Here is a 10987-nt window from a genome sequence, read left to right as displayed (position 1 = left end):
TGCGTCGTGTAAAATGTGGTTCGTGTATGCAAATTCAGCCCGCAGGAGGGATCCGAGTGAACACGTAGGAAAACTGACAAGGCCTTGCCAAATCACTTCCCTGCCTTGGAATGACGTCTGACGGGGACTTTGCAGTTATATTTAGCGCCTATATATAGTGGAGTCGCCCCCTAGACTTTGTTGACTCGAGTCTGCAGCATGGCAGCCACACGGCAGCTTGTTCTGAAACACACCACGTGACTAAAATATTCACTTTGTATACTTTGTCTTTCCTCAAAATACACACTGCTTTTTATTACAAGCAGGAAAAGATTTCTAACAACCGAACCATCATTTCGCCAGGGGGGCGGGGGGTATTAAAGGATATAACGTGATTGTTGTTATACATTTCGCATGACTAAAAACATGCGATTTGAATTGAAATTCCATTATAGTCGTTGTAATAGCGATAGATAGGCGCTTAAGCGGTGTGGGACAAAGTGAACTTCACCAGCGATGCTTTGTGGGTAAAGTGCGTCTCGGTATCCGCCCATATTCGCCTAAAGGAGGCCAACCTGAGCAACTAGGCCGGCCGACGCTGGAGCAAATGGAAAGTTCTATCGATTAATTTGCTCACTTGTTTTTGCCCGATTCCGCGTGCTTGTGACGCCAAGTGGACGGGTTTCATGCGGGCCTTTCATTGTGGAGCAGGCAATGCAGACATCGTGTGAAACGAGAGGACGATCAGCTTGACTCAGTTTGTCGCCACTTCAGACGCGGAACTCCATTCGTTTAAAGGTAAGACAAATAGGGACGAGACATATAGTTGGCGTCTTTTACAGTTTATTGACATGGGAGATGCACATTCTTAACTGATGGTTCAATGCGTAAATAGTGGTCAGGTTGTGTGGTGTTGTTTGTGAAGTAGGAGCTCTTTTCATTGTAAACGCAAACTACGCCCAGTTGTGAACCGACCAGTGTCGGCCCTGCAATGCAGCCCTTTCGGCTAGCTTATCAATGGTCGCGTCGAACTTTGCAACCCCCACTTTAAACCCAATAACTGACATTGATTTTCCAGACACAGCAGGCATAGACAGTCGCTTTTCACCACTTGTTTTCGGCAATGACTCTGCAAACCAACGTCAATGTAGTTTTAAGGTCGTGGGTTAGCTCCGAAGCTAGCCTAGCTTTTAGCATACTGTAGCCCGGTTGTCACCGGGTTCGGAGGTTTTTACTCCACCAATCTGGCAACCCTGCTCAGGCTCTCGGTGTACCTTGAAGTCAAATTCCTTTGGACGTTCGAAACCCAGTTTGGGTTGCAAGCTTGAGCTTCGACGTGGCACATACATGACTTAACCTAACTGTTAGTTACTATTAGTCGGACGATCAGATCCGATGTAAGTAAATCATGTAAAGATAAGATTGTCAGAAGGGCGTTACTTTGGCAAATACGTATGCCGACGTGTGTATACAATATAAGTGCTAAAGTGAAGTATTACACATGCTGGCTGGAGTTTTGAGAACTTTTCAATACCAATTGATATTTTAAGTTGAAGTTATACTACCAGTAGTCATTTTGTTAGCTGCTACTTAAGGCATTACAGCAAACGAGAGTATTTTATGTTATGTTTTTACCTCTACACCGGTTGTCACGTGTATGGTGAAAAAATATATAGTACAATATATCGTATATATATATCTATATTTATATATAAAATAAATTGATTGTGATGAAAGAACCAAAAAAAGTGATTGACAAGAGAAACTAAATGAACTTAGTACAACTATATAGTACAATAGTGTACTGTGCACTGAAAGTAATTCACTTTTTTATTTCATCCGTCCATCCTTTCATGATCGTATTTGCGTCTCAATGCTTACGTTTAGCCATGTAATGAGGATTTCTATCTTGTCGGCATTTTTCCTAAAGGTGTAACTTAGGAATGGAATTGTGTCTACAGAACCTGAATTTGCATCACATGCAGTTGCCATATAAATACGGTAACGAGCGCATAAGGCATACATTTATTAACATAACCCCTCTTCTCAAGTAAGTGTGCACCTTCTTTGATGATGACTTCATGACGATAATGACTCTTGGACAAATTGGCTGACGGTTCTACATAAAGTGGGAAGCGTAGTGTTACGTTATGCTTCCAAGAATCGTTAAGTGTAGTGAAAAATTCATCACTATTGTTGGTTTTGATTCACATTGTAATTCAGGAAACGTCATGCAACTTGGTTATTTATGCAATACTATGGGATAGCTAAAATGACTGCTTTCTGATGATGATATGCTTTTCTTTGCTGCTGCAGGTGAATCATGACAGAATATAAACTGGTTGTGGTGGGAGCTGGTGGCGTTGGCAAGAGCGCACTGACCATTCAACTCATCCAGAATCACTTTGTAGATGAATATGACCCCACCATTGAGGTAAGTACGTGTAGACACACGTGTACATGGCATATTTAGTGTATGAATATATGTATTTTTCTTCTTATTCCTGTCTCCACATTGTGTGTATTTTAGTATAACCTCTGGAAGTGTAGTTCTGACATGTTCTTCAAGTTGAAGTGTTAAAGACACCAAACAGGTTTTAATGTCCTTGTCATGTCTTCCAGCTTTCTTAGAGGCTGACCTTATTTAGAAAGTGTTGTCACGGAACCAAGATTTCAACTTTGATACTATACCTGTATAAAGTTCCTCGATGCCAGTACTAAAACTGTGTCTTGTAAAAAATCAGCAGAGGTTGCAAAAAATAAAACTGCCTTTTTTTTAATGAATACAAAATATTATATGCATGTCAGAATATAACAATTTAAGCATAACCAACTTGTTAACAATTTAACATGAACACACATAAACACTGTCAAACACTCTTGAACACCTGCCTGTTCTATTAGTGTTATGTCTACTGTAATGCAGTGCTGAGTGGGTGATGATCATTTTCATGGCCAGATATGAAGCTACATAACCCATATGATGTTTGAGCAGAGAGTTAGCCCCTTCTGATGTGAAGAGTGGATGTTGTTTTATTTTGATTATTTTATTGAAATGAATGCTTTAATCGCCAGCATTCGTTTATTTCATGTTTTTAGTTCGACGAATGTTGGAAATAAGTTGCTGGCGCATGCTCGATTCTCCCCCATTTAGCACACCGATGTTGAGCTCCTTATAATTGACAATCATGTTGAGCGTTTGAACTGGTCAAAAGTGTAGTTACATTTGTCAAAGATTCATACTGGTGTCTTTGCCACGAGTGCATATAGTCATTAAAATGTAAAGGGGAGAAACACAAGCAAACAAGTTTAACAAATATTAGAAAACATCCATCTCCCCTCACTGAGTTAAAGTACCGGATTGATAAGTAATACTATACTAACAACCCCTAATCATTTGCCATTATATTAAGAAAACGCATGCCCGTCGTCCATTTTGTTGTCTTATGAAGCTCTTATGAATTGATTTGGTGGCTTTCTCCTGTTTCAGGACTCTTACAGAAAACAAGTGGTGATTGATGGGGAGACGTGTCTACTGGACATCCTGGACACTGCAGGTCAGGAGGAGTACAGCGCCATGAGAGATCAGTATATGAGAACAGGGGAGGGCTTCCTCTGTGTCTTTGCCATCAACAACACCAAGTCCTTTGAGGACATTCACCACTACAGGTACAAAGATCATCCTTTGAAGTGGACGTGTTATGGAAAATTGAGGATAAGCTGTTGATGATGGATGGATGGATGGATGGATGGACTTCACCTGTCATGTGAAGCCCACCCCTGATTGTCTCACAATCATCCTATTTTGTCCATGCTGCCATTCTGAAATGGGCGCCGCAATGGACAAAATGGGATGGCTGCGAGTGTCAAAAATATAGTTAGTGCTATAACATCAAACCTTCTCTCTGTTTACATTGTTATTGGAAACGGGGAGACAATAGTAATTTGATAACAGACCCCAAGTGTGCAAAGCTTTTATTGAATCAAAATAAATGTTGTTATTCCAGAGAACAAATAAAGCGGGTGAAAGACTCCGAGGATGTCCCCATGGTGCTGGTGGGCAACAAGTGTGATCTCCCGTCCCGGACAGTGGACACCAAGCAGGCTCAGGACTTAGCACGAAGCTACGGCATCCCCTTCATTGAGACCTCAGCAAAAACCAGACAGGTATGAGTCTAGGCAGGTACACGTGTCTGCGCGCGAGCCTTTTCAGTGCATTTTATTTTAACCAGTTTCCTACATCTTTTCTCATATCACACGTTTGCGTTGGTTTGTCAGCAACGATGTTTTTACAGTGCGGTGGAAAAGTATTTGATAAATCCCCCCCCCCCCCTCCTTTTTTTTCTTTTTTTTTTGTGCACATTTGTCATACTTGTATACCAATTTTACTATTTCACAAAGACAGCATAAGCAAATATAAGGTGCAGTATCTTTTATTGTTCCAGTTCACGTACAGAAAGTCATTGAGGCCCTAAAGTTGGAAAATTATGCCATATATATTATTTTTACACCAGATTTAAAAAGACAGGTTTGCTTTTTCTTTATGGGGCTTTCCCTCCTAATTAGACAAATTGTAGAACTTTTAAATGTTTCAATGCCATCTAGTGGTGAACTAATGTAATATGACCTACTGTTGAAGCACAGTATGTGAAGTATGTGCACTCTGGTGCCTCAGAGATGATCTGACACGAGGGCGCAAAAAAGAAAAGGGTCGGTGTTCCGGATGAATTGAAAGTTCATTCGTCACGGTATACTAATGCTATGGAACTGCATGATGACTATGTGTGATTAATTGCGGGCCTCATGCAAAGCGGCCCATTTTATCGCCCACTGTAACTGATCAATGTCAGTAATTTGTCTTTGAATGAGGGTCAGGGTAATTGATTGTAGTAACAACTGGGTGTTGGAATACTTCCCATGGTCTCATTGGTTTCATCTGATGAAGAAAATGTTGTGGTTGGTGACTGAGTGGCTGAAGCAGTGAGCCAGTTCCTTGATTGGTCGCTCTGATTTGTTCTGTTATGGTGGAATCAACATAATGATTTACTTTCCAATTTCTGCATCAGTTGTTCTGCACAAGTTCACTAATTCAATTTCCCCCACAAGGTGATGCTGTTTCACTCTACCTTTGATGTCTTTGATATCAAAGCCTGCTTTGCCTTGGGTTGTTTTCCTTGAGTAGACTTCTGGAACAATGAATTTCCCTTGTGGATGATTACAAATGATAAGCAGACATACATTAAGAATTAAGAACATTAATGAACAATTTTCTGGAATTAAGTTCAAAACTTGAATGATTAAAAGCATGATGCATAAGTATGATACCAATATTTTGTGTATAGAGTCACATGACTTAATAAACAATGTATTGTCATGCTAAAAGTTAAAATGGGTAAATAAAATTGAAGATAACCACAATCAGAAGGAGGTAAGTTTTCCCAGTTAACTTGCATAGAACTTGAGTTGCCTGCTGGTTGAGCCACCCGAAGCCTCCTCTCCACCTTTTGTGTCCATACGCTGTATGAAGCTGTTCAACGTGCTTTGGTCACTACTGAGGGAAGTTGTGTCTCATGCTGCAGAGAGTGGAAGATGCCTTTTACACTCTGGTACGGGAGATCAGGCAGTACCGCCTCAATAAGCTCAGCAAGGAAGAAAAGACTCCGCGCTGTGTCAAGCTTAAAAAGTGTGTTGTGATGTGAATGGGGTAAGTGTCAGCAGCCTCAACCCTCCGCCCCCCCCCCCCCCCACACACACACACCAGCTTTTCTGTGTTTGTGCGTTCAAACTGGATGGTGGAGACCAAGGCAAAGGTGTTTGATTCTCCGTGATTTCTACTGGGGCTGTGGTGAGGTGCTAACAGGCGTCTGTATCTCTGTGTCATGGCTTAATGTAATCAAAAGTTGGTGTCACTCTGACTTGGTGTAGTTGAATTTTCTTCTCTCGCTTGTATACTCTTGGTCCAATCTGGGGCACACTGGTTTTTCAATTATTTCCACACACTCGCTGGCTGTGACATTACAGTAGGTACATGTGCACAAGCTAATGAAATCATCAAACCACATGACATCCATCCATCCACCCAGTCATCCATCCATCCATCCAACCCTCCCTACATCCATCCCTACATGTTAACATGTCTTAGGGATGTGGGGAGGGGGGGGGGGGTGGGACTGGCGGAGCCTGAGATATTTCATCAAGTGATAGCAGCACATGCCAAAGGGCAAAGCCAAGAGGGAAATCGCAGGTGTGCTCCACCACATGCTCTGCTGTGCATGAAATAAAAGATGGACTGATGGATGGATCAAAAGTGAGCCTTTTCTTTATAAAGGTTGAATATTGGACACATTTCCTGTATTGTCTTTCTTGGGCTGTACAGTTGTATCTAATTGTGTGGCACGAAACTTGATAGTAATTAGGGTTGCAGCCGATTATTTCAATCATCGAGTAATCCGTCAGTTGTTTTTGATCAATGAAAAACAACCGGAAAGAAAATCCATCTCTTTGTCCATAAACGGCCCATTAAAAATTGACTAATTAAAAACTGATTGATGACTGGATGATGCCTCACAATTCAAAAGTCATAAATTCCAATCCAGGTTCCCACCTTCCACTAGACTAGAGAGTTTTTGTTATGGCTACCACAAACTTGATGGTGCCATTAGGTTGAAGGCAATATGTTGACCTTAACATTTTTGGCATTTTAAAATCAAACCAGAAAACAACGCACTATGAGAAGTTGCTCAGTGAATACTATGTGACTATTGAAAAATACACAAAGAAATTCTTATCTGGGATTAAAACAAAACATTAAAAGTAAAATTTGGAAAAGGCACCACTAGAGAAAAGCAAAATATGTCTAAGTTTTTATTTTATGCCTGTATGCCTATTTTATGCTCCAAACCAAATCGCCCTGTAAGGGACAATTCAATAAAGTGAAGTGATGGTACCTGGAACTAAAGTGAAAAATTAAGATAAAGGCATTGTTTTATTATTGTTGATGTCATTTTGATGAGCTTGCCAGCGCTCATTTGCATATTCTGCCTGTGCCTGCGTGGGTTTTCTCCAAGTATTCATCTTTCCACCCAGATTAAAAAAAAAAACAGAAACATGCACAGTAGGTCATCAAAGACTGAATTCATTATGAAATTCATTGCCAACACTCGCGTTTGTTGATTCGTCGTTGCAGCCCTAATGATGTTGATACACGTGCACACCAGCAAATATACAAAAGTGACAAATATACAAAAACTCCTCGACCAAAAATAAGTCAAATTGTCTTTGTATTCTACTAAAAGAGGAATGTGATTTTTGCCATACCTTCTACATTGTAGCTGGGAGATTCACAAAGCTTTGAATGTAATATGAACATTTTCCATGATTACAAATGATAAATTCACATTAAGTGTTGATCATTTAAGTTACAATTTGTTCCATTGAGGAGCAAAAGGCTTCCCTATCAGCAGTGTGGCCAAGCTACTCGTGTGGAAGAAAGTAACATCATTGCGCTGAAATCAACACACTGAAAGATTTCTGTGCTCTGAAGCCAACCTGGATGATTAATGGAGATCACTCTGAATTTGGGACTCAATCCTTGGCTGAGATCTTTCCGGGAGGGAGGTGTGTTGTGGCTGCGACGAGAAGTTGGAGAGTGGAGGTCAAAGCGCGTGATTGTTTTTTGTTACTTTTCCCTGCTGACACAAATTCCTCTTGGTAATTCCCCTTTTTTTCCCTCTTGTCAACCTGAAGGCACTACACAATTATTACATTATTAACACTGTTCTCACCAAAAGGTAGCTGCATTTACGCTGAACTTTTTTTTATTCCCCATAGAATAAAACCATTTCCTGTAAATAGACTACTCACAACAATTTAAGGATATTCCACTTCCAGGTGAAATTGTAGTTTGAAGCGAAAATTTACGATAACCTTTAAGGTGAACTTCATTGGACCGTCTCTGTTTCGGTTCTTTTTGCACAACTTGAGAAACAGAAACTGTAAGAGTCACAAAAAAGCATCAAAGTGGATGTCCTTGGATGTTTATTTTTTGATTCATGCTTCATACTTTCTTGTTGGAGAAGAGCAAGTTTTGGAACATTGAAAAGATTGAAATGTTTAGAGGTCAGTTTAATTTGAGTAGTAATGGTCATAGTGGAGTCTAGATTAATTCTGAAATTTCACCCAAAGCTAAATATATTACAGTTTTTTGTGAGTAGTACGTAATCCATTCAGAAAGGTTTCAATCAGTTGAAATGGATTCACATTTTATTTCTTGAAAGTAACTGCAGCTACTTTTTGTGAAATCGGAGAGGAAACGGTTGACCTTTCCATCTAACCATTAGCAATAATAAAATTGCCCTTGAATTGTGCCGTCGCGTCTGACGTCACAGTAGTAACCTTTTTTGCTTTGTCCTTGCAGGGAGTCGACGATGCCTTTTACACGTTAGTACGAGAAATCCGCAAGCATAAGGAGAAGATGAGCAAGGAGGGCAAAAAGAAGAAAAAGAAGTCCAAGACAAAGTGCACACTCATGTGAAAAATCCGAAAAAGAAACTATGTTGAACAGAGAAAGTAATACATTTTGTACATCACACTAAATTATTAGCCTCTTTCTCAATACCCTCTGTAACCAATACTAAAGCTGACCCACTTTGTCTGCCTTCTTATTCTTTGCTACATGGACACCAATAAGCTTTATTTCTTGTATAGTGGCAGTTGCTCACACGCATTGGTTTGATTTTTTTTTTTTTTTTTTTTTTTATGGGTGATGTTGATTTAACAAGGCTCCGCCCCGCCCCCCCCAGCTCCACCCCGCCCCCCAGCTGTTGGTAAATTATGTCACAGCACATGCCTGTCAACCTTTTTCCATGATAATTGGGTCTTTTCAGCCACAAGTTTTGTCATGGCATGCCAAAGAACGACAATTGGTCCCTTGTATGTGCTAATTTTACTGATATGTATGCATGATGATGAACTCCTTTACTAGTCTTCAAAAGTTCTAACAGGTTAAAATAGCAATTAATGATTTGTTTGTATTTTGTGGGGAGTGGCCTCTTCGCCTGTATTTTTTTTTTTTTATTTTTTTTTTGCATGCATGCATTTTTCCTCAGAGGACATGCATAAAGTGTGTGGTTGATTGGATGGGCAAGTCAAGATCAAGTCTTCAGTAATGTTTACGTTGTTGTTCGTACATGACTCATTTTATGATCCTTGTTAGTTCTGTGCTTTTTATTTTTGCTGGGTTTTACACACCCACAAAAGTAACACCTTATTTCCTATGTGCTGTTGTTTATATGTTAAAGGTTTGATTGTAGGAATTTCTTCTCTAAATTTTTTTTTTTCCCCTCCCCAAGCAGTCAAAGGCAGACATAATGTGTAGGACCACTTTTTTTTTTCTTCCCCCACTTCCCCATGAAGGTTCTCATTGTTTTTAGGTAAAATGAGATTTTGCATACCCCAATATATCCTCTTCAGACCAAAAAATTTGAAATACTATAAAAAGCGACCAGGCAGTGTTCTTTGTGGTTGTGAGCAGTAGAATGCAGCTTTCTTATATGCTGCTTGTTTTCAGGTTTTCCTTGAAAGGATTTAGTCCCTTCAAAGTATTGCAATGATTTCCGACTACTTTGGACAGAACTTATCCAGCAAAGCAATTGTTCACTTTCTGTGACAAAGTTTATTGACTCTTGATGTAAGTGATGCTAAGTTGTAAATGAGGCACAACTTGCCATAAAATTAGCCTCTTTTGGGCAATATTGTTTAAAAAAAAAAAAAAAAAAAATGTACAAACTTCTCTTGTGGGTCAGCTTCTATTTTGCCTTTCCATGTTTGATTTGAGCTGATTTCCCTTTAGGAGATGGGTTTGCCTTCCGGGTTTGCATCAGATTCTGTATAGATGGCAGGGAGACTAAAGACGTTTTGTTTGACAACGTGCACAGGAAGCTGTTTGAACATTTCAGAGTTTCAATAAGAGACCTTTGCTTTCCAGAGGTGCTTTGATTCTTCATTGAGTTTGTTCCCAGAAAGCCGATTTAATGACGCCCCCCCCCCCCCCATTTAGAGACTTTCACAATCAGTGTTTTGCTGGTTCGAAGTTAGTGGCCCCATTATGTTTGCCAAGACGGCACGGCACAGGCCACTCAGGATGTCGCTGCACCAGTTCAAAGTTCCACTGGGGGTCAGCCTAGGCATTTTGAAGGCTTTTAAAGGTTGTCTTTTTACCTGTTAAGTGTTTTGTTTTGAACCTTGATTGTGTGCCAACAGCTGATTTGATTTCTGACATGAATCACTTAAACCTTGATCATATGTTATGAACCTTTGTATAGTTGTGATACTGAAAGGTGCATATTTTGTAAATTGGTGTGTGTCGTCCAGAATGTTGCTTTAATGGACTTTCTCTGTGCTTAGTGTGTGACTAGTGTGTCTGTGTCCAGGGTTAGGGGAGTGAATGAATGGCCACTTTGCAACATGTCGAGTGGTAATTTGATCTCAAATTGCGTCTATTTTTTGCCATGAATCTCACCACTCCTATTTAATGTGTATTAAAGAACATCAAAAGTAAGCAGACTCTGTATATTTTTTTTTAAGGTTTTCAATTATACTGTAGAATTAATTATCTGTAGGCATTGAACCAACTTGGTTGGCTAGAAATGAAAAGGAAACATTTGTCAAGTATCCAAGCTCGATGGAGTTTAACTCACACTCGCACTTCATTTCCCGCAGTTTTAAAATGGTGATTCAATTGGCTTTAGTCTTTTCATAAGCTATTGCTTGAGACTGAAGTACGTATAAAAACAGAATACTAGGAGTGAAATGCCTTGCGAAATTGATTTTTTATTTTTTTTTACTATCACGTTTGGCCAGCAGAGTGCAATGTTCATGCAGTCCTGTAAGATAAATTCCCAACCAGTGTCCAGTGGCACGTTCGTATGGCGCAGGAAGTTATTTATCATCAATTTTGTGACAATCTACATTTATTTTCTATTTAAAAAAAAAAAAAAAAAAGTATACT

The 10987-nt window shown here is 39.7% G+C and overlaps 1 protein-coding gene across 4 annotated transcripts; it reads left to right on the top strand.

The window, feature by feature from the left end:
- The first annotated feature begins 214 nt into the window (after positions 1 to 214).
- On the top strand, positions 215 to 10537 carry kras (KRas proto-oncogene, GTPase). Of its 4 annotated transcripts, XM_085913774.1 has the most exons (7): positions 215 to 590; positions 692 to 777; positions 2296 to 2413; positions 3470 to 3648; positions 3987 to 4146; positions 5559 to 5683; positions 8396 to 10537. In XM_085913774.1, the coding sequence occupies exons 3-6, from the start codon at positions 2303 to 2305 to the stop codon at positions 5676 to 5678; spliced, it is 570 nt and encodes a 189-aa protein (XP_085769900.1). In that variant the 5' UTR covers positions 215 to 590; positions 692 to 777; positions 2296 to 2302; the 3' UTR covers positions 5679 to 5683; positions 8396 to 10537. The 4 variants fall into 4 exon arrangements, with proteins under 4 accessions (XP_085769900.1, XP_085769899.1, XP_085769902.1 ...); XM_085913773.1 differs by having other exon boundaries at positions 216 to 777; XM_085913775.1 differs by lacking the exons at positions 215 to 590; positions 692 to 777 and adding an exon at positions 1237 to 1376.
- The last annotated feature ends 450 nt before the right edge of the window (positions 10538 to 10987 follow it).

Source organism: Syngnathus leptorhynchus, chromosome 6 (genome assembly GCF_054491065.1).
Source record: "Syngnathus leptorhynchus isolate UIUO chromosome 6, UIUO_Slep, whole genome shotgun sequence".
In the NCBI taxonomy this organism is placed as follows: domain Eukaryota; kingdom Metazoa; phylum Chordata; class Actinopteri; order Syngnathiformes; family Syngnathidae; genus Syngnathus; species Syngnathus leptorhynchus.
This window is presented reverse-complemented; position numbering and strand designations above follow the sequence as displayed.

What these genes read in the sequence shown, in the direction of transcription:
- kras (XM_085913774.1), top strand. Translation starts at nt 2,303, where the DNA reads ATGACAGAATATAAACTGGTTGTGGTGGGAGCTGGTGGCGTTGGCAAG. An exon ending in AATATGACCCCACCATTGAG is followed by an intron (nt 2,414 to 3,469) that starts GTAAGTACGTGT and finishes CTCCTGTTTCAG; the next exon opens with GACTCTTACAGAAAACAAGT. An exon ending in CCTCAGCAAAAACCAGACAG is followed by an intron (nt 4,147 to 5,558) that starts GTATGAGTCTAG and finishes CTCATGCTGCAG; the next exon opens with AGAGTGGAAGATGCCTTTTA.